At 41.8% G+C, this 17,228-nt stretch overlaps 2 protein-coding genes across 5 annotated transcripts in view; one reads left to right on the forward strand and one right to left on the reverse strand.

Annotated features, from left to right (window-relative positions):
* Positions 1 to 5,313, reverse strand: part of aos (protein argos) — a 103,076-nt gene extending 97,763 nt beyond the window's left edge. Inside the window, exon 1 of the mRNA XM_067138010.2 lies at positions 5,095 to 5,313. Coding sequence (XP_066994111.1) covers positions 5,095 to 5,250 — 156 coding nt within the window. The 5' untranslated portion in view covers positions 5,251 to 5,313. The remainder of the gene's footprint in view (positions 1 to 5,094) is intronic.
* Positions 1 to 17,228, forward strand: part of LOC136858458 (elongation factor-like GTPase 1) — a 400,027-nt gene that overhangs the window by 128,476 nt on the left and 254,323 nt on the right. The gene's annotated exons all lie outside the window — the stretch shown is intronic.

Genomic DNA, 17,228 nt, shown 5'->3' on the forward strand with positions numbered 1-17,228 from the left:
ATTGCTTTCCCATATCCCTCGTCACGGTCTCGAATTGAACCTTCCACTTGTATCGCTTCCACTTAATTTATTTCTGACCTTTCTTGCTTAACACTTTTCTTCCATGGGTTTACGAGAAAAGCACATTTCTTTTTCTCGCCTATATAGTGCGCCTATTCACTGCGCTTTCTTTTCCGTTCTGTACAAGAGTTGAATATGTGACGATATCCCTGGACGAAGAAGAGAAGGGAGGTGACCTCTTGGCGGTGCATTCTGCCTATCATATCTATTGTTAGTTCTACAGTCCCGCGCTAATAACACCAGTAATAGAGATAATTTGGCTAGAACCGCTTTTTTTTTTCCTAGTAATAACTTTAAGGTTGGCTACTTTGCACTTGTGACATTCCTGTCTGCTTCTCTTAATCGTACTTCTAAGTCATCTCACATTCATTCGTTATTATTTCATCACAGTTTTCATTAATTAAAGTCACACTATTAGGCTCCTCATCGTATGAATGAATGGTCTCTTTAATCAATATGCAATTATCTTACGATAACTAAAATAGGCTACGGTTGTATAAGATCTCATTCAAAAGTATTAGTTCCATAGTTTTGCGCTAATAACGCCATTAACAGAATACTGCGAATTGATTTTAACCAGCGTTACCTGGCACACATCAAAGCTTGAATGCTGTCTCCTTCCAGCTTAACGAAGCGCCTATTCAGATTTGGAGTAATGGTTAAATATTATGTAGCGTTACTAGAATTAAAGTGACAGGGAAATCTGCAGCTGGCCATTCTCCTCTCTAACAAGAATCATTTAACGTGGAGCTACCGAGATTCAAATACAGAATTCAAGTAGTGAAATTACGTCGTCTTAACCGTCTGCATCAATCAATGAACAAGAAAATCTAAATGAAATTGTTCTACTGACAATATTTTTTATGATATAGACGACTAATTATCTCAGCCTGGAAAACTGCAATTACTGTACTTGTTTCCTCTCTCTTTCTCTTTTTGCGCCAAAAATGAGAATGTAATTTGCAAAACAAAACGGTCAAGATAGATACATAAGGAAGGGTCTAATCCATACTGTAGTTATCGTGGTAATAATCTTGACGTCCTGGGATCGCCACTGTGTAGAGATGGGTTATGATACGCCTCTGTAACAAAACGACAGTACGCAAAAGGTAAAAAAAAGTAAACATCCCACAGATGTTCGTTACATTGTCCTAGAACTTGGTAGGTGGTTAACCATGAACACTCTGACACATTGTTGTATCGTTCGCTAGTGACAGGGAATAACCTTGTATTTTAAAATGCTGAAAATGTGTGCCAGCCACAGCAGTATGTTTCCTTTCGTCAACCTGCCTTGGAAAGAAAAACACCGTTCCACAGTTCCTACCACACTCAACGATAAAACCTCTTTGGAGGTATTTCCTCTTTAGATCAAATATGTGACCAGTAAGCGGTCGTGTTGTAAATCTAAGGGGTGCATAACTTCCAAAACTTCCTCGAGAAGCTTACAAGTAAGAAGGTCTACAGCACACTCTTTATTACTCTGTCACACTAGGCTGCCTACCGTAGACAAGTTCGCTTCCTAAAGGGTCAGCCTCAAACCAGGTACGAATCTCAGTCTTATTAAGTGAGCGTATGGCAACTGTTGGACGGTGGACCCAGAACATTCTTACCGTATGTCACCGAATGGTTAAAGCTTCAGAGACCAGCCTTGTAAAATCTTCTTCCTCATTTATTATATTGTATGTTTCACTTAATTATATTTTACAGGATGTCTGTTATATCATCAGCCCAGAGGCTGGTTGGATCCTCAAGTATCAGCATCAAAGGTTATAACGAAACCGCAAAAACCGATAGAGGCGCCAAAATGAGGCGTTCTAGGCAAGTTGAGGAGTAACGTAGTGTGTCATGGTTTTCCTCACTACCGGGCGAGTTGGCCGTGCGGTTAGGGGGGCGCAGCTGTGAGCTTGCATCCGGGAAATGGTGGGTTCGAACCCCATTGTCGGCGGCCCTGAAGATGGTTTTTCGTGGTTTCCCATTTTCACACTAGGCTAATGCAGGGGCTGTACCTTAATTAAGGCCACTGCCGCTTCCTTCCCACTCCTAGGCCTTCCCTATCCCATCGTCGCCATAAGACCTATCGGCGTCGGTGCGACGTAAAGCCAGTTGTAAAAGAAAATGTTTTCCTCACTGGTCCACGACTGAACCTATGATCAACACCTTTCGTAACAATAAGACGCTCTGCTCGTGCTCTGAATGTAATTACTCAGCACCATCCATACCCCAGCAGCTTCCATATTGTCACAGCCATGGATAAGACTGGGACTTGGATGGAAGCTTAACATTGCTATAAAAGTACTGCATCCATCAAGAAATGGCAACAGGCGGATCTTACAAGATACATAACGGAATTTCAAAATATGCCATTTTTAACATCCAGTAGTCTACGTAGGTTTACTCTTAACATTAAGGGCAGAAACGGTAAGATAAAACTCTCGAATAACGATTGTTACGCGTTTGTACAGAGAAAACACTCCAGGTTGATTGTAGGACAAATTACACTGCTGGCTCTTCGATCGTAGTCCTGTTATAAAAGATCTCGTTTTTCATTGTTGTTTTATCTGAGCGTATTTTCATTAATGATGACTGTCATTCTTCGTTATTGAAAGATAAGAGACAGAGTGGAAAGCATAAAAATGTTACCACTCCAAATTCGATAAGTCTCGGGAGAGCGAATCGTCAACCGCACGTGGTAGAAACAGTAAGATAAAATTCTCGAATAAAGATCGTTATGTGCTCGTACAGACGAATCATTCCAGGTTAATTGTAGGACAAATTACATGGATAACCTCAGAGAATTATGACTAAGGGGTGGGGCAATTGCTTGTCCTTGCTTGACCACTTTTCGACATAAAGTATCCTAAGGCCAGTCTCCTGAAACTAATTCCTTAGATTTAATTATTCTTTTCTTTTATTCTTGCCAGACTGAGCCAGTAGACAACAACTTAGTTACAGAGCATCCAACAGCGTTTTCAGTACTCATTAGGTCCTGCTATATAGAGGATGGTTGTCTATTTGTACTTTCTCTTAAAACAGTAATCACCATCATCACCACCACCTCCTCCTCTGACGGTCTGAAAGAAAATCGTGTTGGCGTCGCTGATACTTCTGCAACGTACCATTCTGAGTCTAATATTCCTTCCTATCTGGCTTTTTGCGGCACTCGAAAAAGTGCCAACAATGCTAACGTTATATCTTGTCAGTTACACACTTTCACGAGGTCATGTAGGATGTTCTTCCACTCCGTAATCCTTATCTCCCTCGACTCTGTTGTTGTTGTTTGATAACACTGCGTACAGGGTAAAGTTTGTATATCTCGTCCTCGTCCCCTCAAGAACGTTTATATACGAGCAGGTGTTCCGTAGAAATAAGAAAAGATTCTTTTATCAATATTTGGTTTAATATGCTGCATTTTAAATGAGATTTAGTATTAAGAACATGTGCGTGGATTTAAATAAATCAGACTTCGTACAATCATCAGATATCTCCACTTGCTTGTACATTTCTGTTACCGAATGAGTTGGCCATGCAATTAGGGGCGCACAGCTGTGAGCTTGCACTCGGAAGGTAGTGGGTTCGAACCCCACTGTCGGCAGCCATGAAGATGGTTTTCCGTGGTTTCCCATTTTCACACTAGGCAAATTCTGGGGCTGCACCTTACTTAAGGCCGCGGCCGCTTCCTTCCGATCCCTTTCGTATCCCATCGTCGCCGCACGACCTGTCTGTGCCGTAAAGCAAATTGTAAACAAAATAAAAAAAGAATTAATCTACCGACACGAAGCTGACGTATTTGAGCGCCTTCAAATACCACCGGACCTGCCAAGTTGGGGTCAGAAAGCCAGTGTCTCGACCATCTGAGCCACTCAGCTCGGCACTGATGAGCGATTATCGTTAATTTGTATAGTGACACTGCAAGCAAAAAAACAAACAAACAACTATCTAATGGTCAGGTCACGGCAACTTCCGGCCGCCATCCTCGATATTATTTCCTTACTCGCTCGAGGCGGGACGGTCATTTTCTAGGAAGTTCCGAGAGACAATTTCTATTTTCAGTGTTACAAAACTATGCCCTTACCACATACCTGCAGATGGGCTCTACAGTAACACATTCGTGGAAAGAACCCGTTCACCTTATCCCAGAAAGACGAAAGGATTCTACTGCCGTTAGTTCGGTAGCCGAGGACATATGGACGCAAGAAGTGGTGAGATCTTTGCTACGCTAAACAATGATAACTCTCGGTTGCATGAGGCCAGGAGATCAGGAAAAGGAACGCAATAGGTTACCAAAAGTCGGTAGCAGGTTTATGCTGTATCAAAATTACACGTGATTGATTAAGGACAGTTGCTGCACGAAGCTGTGTGGTATACCTACGTATCTCGGTAGTGTGACTGCCAGCGCACTATAGGAAGATTTGAAGATTTTCACCAAGTATCTTCATAGTGAATTTGTTTCAGGGTTTACGATTTTCGTTTTAAGATATTATCATCTTTCCTAGTTTCGGGATATCTACTGAAAATCTAGAAGCAATGATGGCAGTTACTCTGACTCAAACAGACACCACGATAACGCACAAGTTTCTCACACTCTTGTAATACATGGGGCTAGTGATTATTGCGCCCCTAATCCCTATATGCCTCCAGAACAACAAAAACAATAATCAAACGAATACTACCCGAAACAGCGCGATATTTGAAGATCCAAATAAAGCTACCAGAAACGAAATGATTTGGTAACGTTATCAGACAACTCTGCAGAAATAGACTTGGAACAACACACTATTGTTATCCTATAGATCCTTTTAGTAGGCCTAGCAGATATGGCGTGCAAAGTAAATGACCGTTCTGTCGTAGCGACACAACAGGCACGTGATTATTGTTTGCAAACAAACTGAAATGAACTGCAGGATACAGCTGTTCGAAACAAACTGTGAGTAACGCAGTTGAAGCATGTCTAGTGGTAAGGGCTTTACGCTGGTGGACACGTGCTCAGGAGAAAACAGGTGAATGACAGCTGGAACACGTGAACACGGTACTCACCCCGATCTGATAAAGCACTTTGGGCTCCTCTATCGATGGTCGGTGGCTGTGTTGCGCCTCCTCGGCCTCGTGCGCATGGTGGAAGACAACGAGAGGTGTCCGTGGCGCTGCGGTGACCGCCATGGCCAGGTGGAGTAGCAGGAACCTGAACCACATGGTGATGCGTGTGAACACACTGCTTGCGCAGCCTCCTCACTCTACAAGGTTTTATAGGTAAGCTTTTCTCATGAATGACTCGAGAGACCTAGCGAACGAGCGAGAGAGCGACCGACCAGTCCATTACGTGAGCGTGGTGGGGGTACAGGAGGAGCGCAGGTGGGGAGCTTCAAGAGAAAAAGAGGTTTTATTTCTTGCAGCAAGCCCTGCTCTCTGCTCTGCCCAGCTCCATTCAGTGGGCATTGCGAAATAACATTCTGTTTACACACGACCATCGCCACACCTCTTCAGTATTGGGTGTGCACACTCGAAGATCGCGTAGTAATGCTGTACAGTCCGCTGCTTTTCGTAAATTCTCGAATTTGCTGTGAACGTCTGAAAAATATTACCAAGTTTTAATAAAGAAATTTCCTGTCAGATACTCAATTAATTTACTGGCTGCCAGCAGTAGTTACTAACCAAGTACTTAGAAGATTGCTACTGTAGGCCATTCATGAAATTTCTGCCATTCAGCGCCAGCTGTATGCTGAGGAGAGATGGTGCCTCGTCATAGTCACCTCTCTGCCACTTTTTCCGGACACTTAGTCTCAATTACAGAACGAAAACGGCAGTAAGTCAGGAAATGTAGACGATTGTGCCCCATTAATGAACCAACAAAAGTGAGATTTTAAGATGAGAGGAGATATCAGCGTCCGGAAGTGACATTTTTGGGTGATGGGATAATTTGGTTGCTGCACACTAACTCTATTTTTTTTAACATACGTCGGAAGGAATATATGGATTCAAATTCAGATTACTTTACAAGCAATACATCTACACTCTAGTACACTGTAGTGTAGCTATGGCTGATAGATAGCCTTCCGTTACTGTGTCCTTCCTTTACTTGTTATAAATAAAGTAGGTGAGATGTTCGACAGGCAAGCATTTTCTTGGGGAAGTTTTATTACATCCACTTTCACTGTTCTTTGTACGCACAGCTTTCATTTATGCCAAAAAATAAATGATCCAATTCCACAAATGCTAAATACATAAAGAATATTCCCATCTGAATTAATAAAGGAATAGTGGAGACTGCTGTAAGAAAGGCACTTAAGTCCCTTGTTATGATCTTGTTTTAGTATAACTTCCGTACAGGTTCTTAGTTACTTCCACACAACACATTCGAACATGTTTGTTTTAACTGTTGTCATTTTAAAATCTCTCTCTTAAACTGATCTTGTATTACCCTTGTTAGTTTTCTGTAGCAAATAAACGTATTTTAGTTTTATTCTTACAATAATAAACTTAAACAAGCTTGCAGTTTTATTGTTGATATCGAGATCATAGCCACAGGACGCCCACTTTTGCGTGCAACATGAACCATAGAGACGTGATTACTCATTTTTAAAATTCCGCATGATTGATCGGGATTCAAAATGCCGCAACTGCTGCTGTCGTGTGGCCTCTGGAAAGGCCTGGTGCAGGTCTTTCGAGTTGACCTGCGCGTCTGTTTGGATGGGGTCTTGCCTAAGATGAATTCTAATGCTGAAGACGGGACAAATACCCAGCCCCCGAGCCAGCGGAATTAAGTAATGGAAGTTAAAATCACCGAGTCGGTCAGGAATCGAACGTAGGATCCCAAATGCTAACCGTTTAGCCATACTGAAGATGAGCTGTGTTATGCTATGAAACACTTTTTCTTCTTCTACCGCTTTTCCCGCGCCCTGGTGGGGCCGCGGATGTGAACAGTGATGCATATGTAGTTTATTCCTGATTTACGGCCGGATGCCCTTCCTGATACCAATCCTATGCTGAGGAATGTCTTCATTATTTCCAGTTTATTTGGTAAAGAGATGTACGCTAAGACGAGCCTGAGGAATTAACCAGGTGCGGATATAATCTCGGACCTGGCCGGGAAGTGAACCCGGAGCCATCTGAATCGAAGGCCGCACGCTGGCCATTCAATCAAGGAGCTGAAATTTCTATAAAACTCAAAGAATATTTCTCAGTAAGCAAAAACTTTTCATTCTGAGTGACCTAATGAACCTCGAAAATTCAATGTGTGAATGCAAGTGCAGTTGAATAATTTAGGATCGAAAATACTATAATTAGTTTTCAGTTAGTTTGATTAAGCTTGTTGTTTAAAGGGGCCTAACATCTAGGTCATCGCCCCCTTCTGTTCTGTCTTCAAGAGCCATTGAAAACGACTCGGTATGAAAACGAGCTTGTAATTTTACGTGACTTTTGATTTCGTGATCGTAGCTGCGATTTTAACATCCAAATCGAACCGTATGGGCATAAATTTTCAATACAAAAATTCCACGCGCATTGGTCGGGATTCGACCCGCGGGTGCCTTGGTGAGAAGCCAGTGACGATGCCACTGCGCTGTCACGTCCTTGGCTCAGTGTAGTATGTGAAGGTTCAGTACGCGCTTTATTTTCGTTTTGCGGCTTTTAAATATTTTCTGGATTAAAAAAATGCTCCTTGCGATGTACTTGGTGTGTTAGTGCGTTCTTGGTTTAAAAGTGCATTGAATTTTAGGCTGAATTTGTTAGTTAGGGTTTTTTTTTTTTTACAAGTGTCTTTACGTCGCACCGACACAGATAGGTCTTATGGCGACGATGGGATAGGATAGTGCTAGGAGTGGGTGGGAAGCGGCCGTGGCCTTAATTAAGGTACAGTCCCGGCATTTGCCTGGTGTGAAAATGGGAAACCACGGAAAACCATGTTCAGGACTGCTGACAGTGGTGTTCGAACCCACTATCTCCCGAATACTGGATACTGGCCGCACTTAAGCGGCTCGGTCGTGTTAATTATTAGGTCTACTAGTTTTGCATTTCAAGAAAATAATGAATGAAAGTTTAAAAACTATTGATGGAAAGAGATACATCTGATAGTAAAGACAAGAGCAATTTTGTTTCCATACACATGGACTTGATTTTAACAGAATTTCATCTTGATGAAGTGAATATTGTAACATAGATACTTTGTTGTCCGCCTCTGTGGTGTAGTGGTTAGCGTGATTAGCTGCTCCACCCCCCACCCACCCCTCTTCGGAGGCCCGGGTTCGATTCCCGACTCTGCCACGAAATTTGAAAAGTGATACGAGGGCTGGAACGGGGTCCACTCAGCCTCGGGAGGTCAACTGAGTAGAAGTGGGTTCGATTCCCACCTCAGCCATCCTGGAAGTGGTTTTCCGTGGTTTCCCACTTCTCCGGGCAAATGGCGAGATGGTACCTAACTTCAGGCCACGGCCGCTTCCTTCCCTCTTCCTAGTGTATCCCTCCTAAACTTCCATTCCCTTCTCAAGGCTCCCGTTCAGTATAGCAGGGGTGAGGTACTGGTCATCCTCCCCGGTTGTATCCCCCGACCCAATGTCTCAAGCTCCAGAACACTGCTCTTGAGGCGGTGGAGATGTGATCCCTCGCTGAGTCCGAGGGAAAAACCAACCCTGGGGAGTAAACAGGTTAAGAAAGGAAGCTACTTTGTTAAACCTTCCTACTTAATAAACTAATTCAGTAATTTAGAAGCTAATACAAAATTAACGACGAGACTTTAATTTGATATGAAAAGAGGCGAGGAACACACTAATGACTTGAAAAATTCGGTCATGAAGAGTGGTAGTTCTTCGTTTCACTCTCCAATCGCTGCCCTGCGACGAAGAAGCGTGGATGTTCCACCGCATGCGCGCCCGGGATCTGCGGTGTCTGAATAGGAACATTGTTCACTTTATTTGTGAAGGAGCGGCCACTAAGTAACCATTGCACTGACACAGAATTGTCAAACCCACAAGAACACGTCTATACTGTGTTACGTCTTATTGGAGTATGGGTCTGAAGATGGGAGAGGAGAGAAGAACCTGAACATAGTGCGGGTTCACAGTCACAATGACCGTTCCTTTCTGCATGTACCGAGTTGGCTGCCGCGTAGCTGTAAGCTTCCATTTAGGACATGGTGGGTTCGAACCCCACCGTCATCAGCCCTGAAGATGGTTTTCCGTATTTTCCCATTCTCACACCAGGAAGATCCTGGGCCCCAGTCCTAGCTCTTCCTTGTCCCACTGTCGCCAGAAACCTGAAAGTATTAGTACAGGTCTAGCAGAGAAAAAAAATCTAGTCTACATGTGCACCGCGACGAGATTGGTGGTTGTGACTGGGGTAAAACAACGGAATTGTCACTCTCTCTTAATTTTAACAGCCGGCCTCGTGGTCTAGAGTTAGCGAACCTGTCTCTTACCTGGAGACCCTGGATTCGATTCCCGGCCAGGTCAGGAGTATTGACCTGAATCTGACGTCTGGTACGAGGTTTCCTCTGCCTAGGTGAGAACAACTGAGTAGCTATCTGACGATGAGATCGCAGCCTCGGTCTAGAAAGCCAAGAATAACGGCCGAGAGAATTCGTCACGCTGACCACGCGTCACCTCATAGTCTGCAGGTTTTTGGGTTAACCAGCGGTCACATGGTAGGCTAAGGCCCGTCAGAACTGTAGCATCATATGGATTTGTTTTCTTAACATTAATCGTAGGAGGTTTTTCATCCGTGGAGTAGTAAAGAAGGGCCACGAATGGTGACTAACCTACTGTCGAAGTTAGGAAGGAACAGCAACTAAGGGGAATCGTACTGTAAAGATCCAAGCGAGAACTCTGGCTCAAGTATAGTCAGTCTCATCTGGGGGCCCATGGTTCGCTGAATAACATCTCGCAAGTAGTTAGCCAATGGGTTTGTGGTGAGGCTGTTGCTGAAATTTAACCAAAACTAGTTCGTGGCTGAGGGATGTGGTCGTTCTGTCAGAAGGAAAATAAGTCCATCATAGATGCACTGATGAGACTAGCTGCATTAGGCACTTCTCTCCTGTACTCAGTGTTACGGAATCGAATCCCATTGCCGTCTGTTGGTATTTAACATTACTTAAGTACGAGAATTCCATTACTGAGATATGAATAAAAGAAATGAAATAGGAATCTGGTGGATGAAAATGTGGGCTGCGACAACCAAGTGACATACTTACTGCTATTTCTCTAAGGCGATCGTGGTTCGAATTGCGACGAATACTTGTGGGGTTTTAAAATAAAGTCACGTCACTGTCATCCAGATCCCACGTAAAGTTGGAAATTTCGTAGTTATGATCACGAAATCCACAATTACGTAAAACTACGGGCTTGCTATTATGATTAAGAATTCTGCACAGTTAATTTTCTCCTTCAGTACAATTTAAAGTTCCCAATGTTTAGCGTGCCAGAAATAACCCATCCTAGACTCAAAAAATTAGAAACAGAGAATGAAAGCAATAAGATTTGCATTTTTTAAAATTCGTGTATTAACTTTTCACTTAATATATTACCTTTACGGTAAATTTCGTAGATAATGCTCAGGAACTATGCATTTGCTTTGCTGAACCCGAACTACTTCGAATCCTAACATAGTTTACCAGTTATGCGTAGACGTCGGTTCTTTAGGTCCCAAAAAGATAAGTTTTAGGCGCCTATATAGGTGGAAGAATGTGTAAATAGGTTCTTATTGTTTTAAGATAGCCGCAGTAAAATTAACGAAATACATGTGAAGGAGTACCGTGCAGGTAGAAATAATAATAATAGTAATAATAATAATAATAATAATAATAATAATAATATTTAAAAAAACATGCAAGACATTATAATGTTTGCATTTGTGTACAATAGTTTAAATCTGTTGAGATGAAATCACTTAAAGTGGTAAATAACTTACAACACAACAATACATTTACTTGTACCGAGCTCGATAGCTGCAGTCGCTTAAGTGCGGCCGATATCTAGCATTCGGGAGATAGAAGGTTCGAACCCCACTGTCGGCAGCCCTGAAGATGGTTTTCCGTGGTTTCCCATTTTCACGCCAGGCAAATGCTGGGGCTGTAGCTTAATTAAAGCCACGGCCACTTCCCTCCAACTCCTAGCCCTTCCCTGTCCCATCGTCGCCATAAGACCTATCTGTGTCGGTGCGACGTAAAACAACTAGCAAAAAAAACAAAACATTTACTTGTGAATCATTATCATTCTCACTTCGTTCACGCCATAATTTTATGTGAAGTAAATCATTAACAATATTTCCAAACGTTGTGGTGTAAGTTTATGTCTGCACAGAATTAGTTTGAATGTTTTCATCCGACACTCTGCTTTTGTAAACACAGACAGTGATTCAGTGAGACTGAATTTTGACGACTAATTGTTTTATAGTGTTTGTTAAGAATATGAAATTAGCACGAATATATGTCAGATCCCTTAGTTTCTTCTCTTGTCTTCTTTATACATTGCGACAATGTTTTCTGTACAGTGGATACTCTCACCGTAATACTGAACAGCCTGTAACCATGGACCCCCACCTGCTGGAGGCAGGGGCAGATTTGGGCACTTTTCTTTAAAAGAGCAACTCTAGTACTTGATTTTGAAAATATTTCCTTACTGAAGAAATTAAATCAATCACTTTTGGGAACTAATTTCTTCTGCTACTGGGTGTAGTACATGTGCGAGACAAGTAACGGACATAACGGTAAAACCTACAAATTCCTGGTTTCAATCTTGTCTCACAATTCCCCACATCCGCCATCTCGCCTGCTTGGCTTGCGTCTTTATCCTAGATGCCGTCTGTGAAAAATTCATTTGATAATCAATTAATAATATTACTATTTATTTCATTAAATTTATAAGATTTGAAGCGAAAAGAGGTTCTTGTAGGCTAAGAAAGGCAAAAATAGGTCAAAACGGTGAAATAGGCGCGTATAGCCACTATAAAATTACATTTACTGTGACGGTAGGTACATAATACGGCTAATTGACACAGGTAGGCTTGATACGGTCTACGGAAAACAATAGGTAACAACCTAAAAATCCGGTGTCTAGTTATAAGATGACATACGTAAAGATACTTTCGAAGATTGATAATTATTTTACAGACTTAATAGCTTTACAGGAAGAGCTGATTGTGCATTTAGGTAACCCCGATTAGGATGCATTCTAGAGCTGTAGTGTCTCGTACTTATCGGCAAAAGAGTAAACCAAAGTCTTCTCCGTACAGGTCATGGAGGCCCTAGGAGGATTAGAAGGTTAAGTATTCTATCACTGTAACATCGCTACTAAGTGGGATACAGCGGCCATCTCTATGCCCACAGGAATTAACCTTATAGTAATGTTTGGTGTAGACTACATTCCTACATTTTTCCCTGTGAGGGAATCGAATCCACTTCCTTCTGGGTGAACCGAGCATGCCTTTACCGCCTCGGTTACGCAGCCCCTTCTAACTTCTAGACACAGTAACGTATTAACTCGGTGGATCTAAAACATTTGCCGCCCAGTTGTCGTGTATGACCTTCCCAGTCACCCTCCTGAGTGTCCGCCTCCGTAGTGTAACGGTTAGCACTATTAGCTGCCGTCCTCGGGGGCTCAGGTTCGATTCCGGGTACTTCCGGAAATTTAAGAATGGCATGTTAAAATGGTACGTGCAGCTAACCTCCATTGGGGGTGTGCCTGAAAAGAGCTGCACCACCTCAGGATGAGGAGACGATTTAACACTTAACCCTCACGAGTTTGCATTCGTCTGATTGCCAAAATTAATATTGATGGGAAAATCGAGCGTTGCCGCTAATCGTTAAACTACGGTGATTGATGTCTTAGTTCAGAATTAAGTAGACTTTTTTGTAATATTATAGATATGACGTAAAGTTTTCAAGGCCATACTGGTTTCTTCATTCCTTTTTTCCTAATTTCTAATAAATTATTTTATGCGAGAGTGTGGTCTACATATCGAATTACAAAATTAATATAGCCGCAAGTGTTCTGCTCGATAACATTGAAGGTATACTGTGCCTTTCATGGCTCTGTTACCCGTTTGGCGACTCCCGTTGCTGTAGCGCGTGGTTTGGTTCCGGCTGGGCGATCGACCATAAAAAAAAAAAAAACTCTACTATTAGTCCAGTGTGACTAGCGTAATGGCTCAAATGCTGGCTTTCAACCCATAAAGCCGAGGTTCGATTACTGGTCGATGCCAGGTTGAAGTTTCACCTGAAAATAGCGTGCTGTCAGAAAGGGCATTCCGCCTTAAACCCCCAGCCTAAACCCTAAATCGGGCCGATGACCTTCGATGTTAGGCACCTTTAAACAACAAGCATCATCATCATCATCATCATCATCATCATCATCATCAAACCCTAAATCAACCAGAGTGGCCCAGCGACCCCAGAAATTCCTGAAATTCGCTGAAGAAAAACATGTTGTGTTTTTAAATATGAGAATCTATGTCCCTTGCGCTCAAAATAATTATTACTTTTTATTTGTGTAAGATCACGCATGACCCAATGCCCATTGAACGGTGAACGTTGACAATCTGAGGTATGAAATCAGTTTCAAATGCTATTGGAGCTCTGAAAACAATAATACGATTCATTGGTCGATGACACTCCACAGTCGTTGACATTTTTCAAGTTTGCTTTTATGTGCAATATATATATGGCAGATTTATTGGTACAATACATAATTATTTCTCGGGTCACAATTCTTGAACTCCAGGATCTCTTTTAAACTACAGCAGTTAGAGCAATGTTTAACACAGCTGTGTAATGCCGCATTTGCGCAATTAGGTTTTCAGCGAACGCGGGTAATTGATCAAGGAATTGCCCTCTTTATTATTATTATTATTATTATTATTATTATTATTATTATTATTATTATTTCACCCTACTCGGTGCAGTTTGTCCTTCTCACTTCTCTTTTCGTCGTACCGAAGGCTGTGACCTACACGGAGTACGTGTACGAATTTCGTCATTATGTGTTTCCTGTTGTGCGGCTCCTTGTCACTCGAAAGTTGGCCCATACAAATGATACCGTTTTACTTCCAATGAAGGTTAACATGGATGATAAATAGCCTACTAGGCGGAAATGTAGACATAATCATCTGACTAATACTTGCTATTCAGCGTTGGCTCAATTATTAACGTTCTAACGAATGGTTCGTATGTGTATCTGATTCTTTCTAAAAGTCAGAATGAAGTTACACGTTAATGGATACATAGCTTACTTTCATCCGATGAGAAAATAGAAGTGCCTACTTGTTAGATCTCTCATGTATCATAAGCCTCCTCGGGGTATCAGGATGTTCAGCTTAACCTACTGCATTCGAGGCGTAAAGAACATAGGTTGTCTTGACCAGAATATTAAGATATACCTTGGACATTTTACATAAAAGAAACATACCGGGCGAGCTGGCCGTGCGGTTAGGGGCGCGCAGCTGATAGCTTGCATCCGGGAGATAGTGGTTTCGAATCCCACTGTCGGCAGTCGGCAGCCCTGAAGATGGTTTTCCGTGGTTTCCAATTTTCCTATCAGGCAAATGCTGGGACTGTACCTTAATTAAGGCCACGGCCGCTTCCTTCCCACTCCCAACCCTTTCCTATCCCATCGTCGCCATAAGACCTATCTGTGTTGGCGCTACGTAAAACAAATATCAATAATAATAATAATAATATAAAAGAAACTGGTGTAGATGAATCAGTGACACCTGAAACGCTTTGTTTGAAAGATATACATTAAATAAATGCAACAATGCTTCGTTCTCAAGTTGATTACATTGTTAGAATTATCGTGCCTACCAATTGAAGAGTTGGAGATTCTCGAGATATAAAAGTGCGTAATTAAGACTAGAGGGGAGGAAGGATGCAATAAGAATTAGGAATCGTGTTTTTGTTCTATCCTCATTTGCTGTATTTATTATTTATTGTGTTACATCCATATGCTGAGTATCCTGGATATCAATATTTTGACCTAGGGCTTAGACGAAAACTTTGACACTTTCCTCGTCATTTCTGTGTTATATATAATTACGGAAACCTCTTTCATACAAACCAAGATCTTCGTCTACTATGTTGAAATAGTTTTCAAACAAAGCCAACTTGGAGATTTGAAATCTTTCATTAAGTCACAACTCCACCGGGACATAATTTTCTGCTCCGAAAATCTCTGAGGCATTCACAGGGAATCCAATTCTTTCGTTAACATGGACTGCTTACCTCTCTTCAGTTGAGTACGTCTTCTTATATCGATTGAGTTGAAATTATGGTTCCTGATATTCAGTAATATTCCAGCAGCTCAATAATCACATTATTTTGTTACATTATAGTAGGTTACTTCAGAAAAATGGAGTTAAGGAAGAGAAAGATGTGTTCCAGAAATATCTTGCTTTGAGTCTAGGTCACCATTTGTCATGTGTTGTAATGTGCTCTTGGCAAGAAATGTAGGTCGCAGGATTTTGGTCGATCATCGCGTTTCATAACATGCTCCTTGAAAAAAAATCTTCCATAAATCCCTCTCCTTTAATCCCTGTAACGTTAAGCCAAGCAAAAGCCTAATCTAATTTATATGCGAACTGCGTTGCTCGAGATCTTGCAGCTGTTGAGACTTACTTCGTGTGCAGAAATAAATTATGTGCATTAGCTGAGCGTTTGTAGGTTGCATTATCTCATTTTAAATAGCGTTATTGAAACAAGACTGTGTAGAGGACTGGCTTTATTTAAAATATATTCGTTTAGCAAACCCTATATCCATGTATATTCTCTATGGTTACCAGAGTTGAGGGTGGTTTCGTGGTACTGGCAAAAATGAGTGCAACTGGACTAGACAAAAGAATAACTGAATGGGTGGCTATATTTCTAGAAAATAGAACTCAGTGAATTCGAGTAGGCGAAGCATTATCTGATCGTGTAATCATTAAGAGGGGAATTCCCCAAGGCGGTATTATGGGACCTGTATGTTTTCTTATATCGTTGCTGTTCGGGCAAAAGGTTATATCTCACAATGCTCTTCCCATCCATTATTTTCCTGAACACTGGTCACCCCCCTCCCAGTCACATATGGATATTTCGTCCGTCAGAACAATATCCGTTGTGTTCATTTTCCTTTGCTTACTATAAAGAAAAATTAGCCTTACCGTACCGCACTCTAGGAATGTATGTTTGCATATCGTATTTACGTATCCCTACAGTACAATGTACAATTTTCCTTTACACGTTAGCATACGAAATTGAATATAACGAGAATTATTCTGATGGACTGCAAATCAGGAGGCGTTACAAGTCTTAAGGAAAATAATGGTTAGGAAGAGCATTCTGAGATATAACCTTTTACCCGAACAGCGACGATATAATGCTGTATATAAATGATATGAGTAAAGAACTGGAATAAGAAATAAGGCTTTTTTTTCTAATGAATGGTTTTACGCTGGATAGAGTAATAAATAAGTTTCAAGATCGTGAGCACTGCAAAAAGACCTCGACAATGTTGTGAGATGGTTTGATGATAAACGGGGTTGAAAGTTAGGTTGTGAGTTCCACTAATAGGAAAAGTCCTCTCATTTCTAATTACTGCGTTGATGGGGCGAAAGTTCATTATGGAGATCACTGTAAGTCTTCTTATTCTACCACTTTTCCCACAATCTGTGGGGTCGCGGGTGCGACCTTTGCCGCACACGTGGACTTGGCCCTGTTTCACGGCCGGATGCCCTTCCTGGCGCCAACTATATATGGAGGGATGTAATCACTATTGCGTGTTTCTATGGTGGTTGTTAGTTTAGTGTGTTGTATGAATATGAAGAGCAGTGTTGGATAAACACAAACACCCAGTCTCCGAGCCAGAATAATTAGTTAGACGCGATTAAAATCCCCGACCCGGCCGGGAATCGAACCCGGAACCCTCTGAACCTAAGGTCTGACTATTCAGCCAATGAGTCGGACATGGTGATCATTAAAAGAAAAGGCCGTCGGTGGGATAAACACATAAACGGAAATGTAAATAAAGGGTACGGATATCTACACATGCTTGTGAGGATATATAGGGGTTGTAGCAAGGATGTAAAGGAGAGGGCATGTTAGTCTCTGGTAAGACCCCAACTAGAGTATGGTCCAGTATAGGGGACCCTCACCAGGATTACTTGATTCGAGAACTGGAAAATATCCAAACAAAAGCAGCTCGATTTGTTCTAGG

Source organism: Anabrus simplex, chromosome 1, assembly GCF_040414725.1.
Source record: "Anabrus simplex isolate iqAnaSimp1 chromosome 1, ASM4041472v1, whole genome shotgun sequence".
In the NCBI taxonomy this organism is placed as follows: Eukaryota; Metazoa; Arthropoda; class Insecta; order Orthoptera; family Tettigoniidae; genus Anabrus; species Anabrus simplex.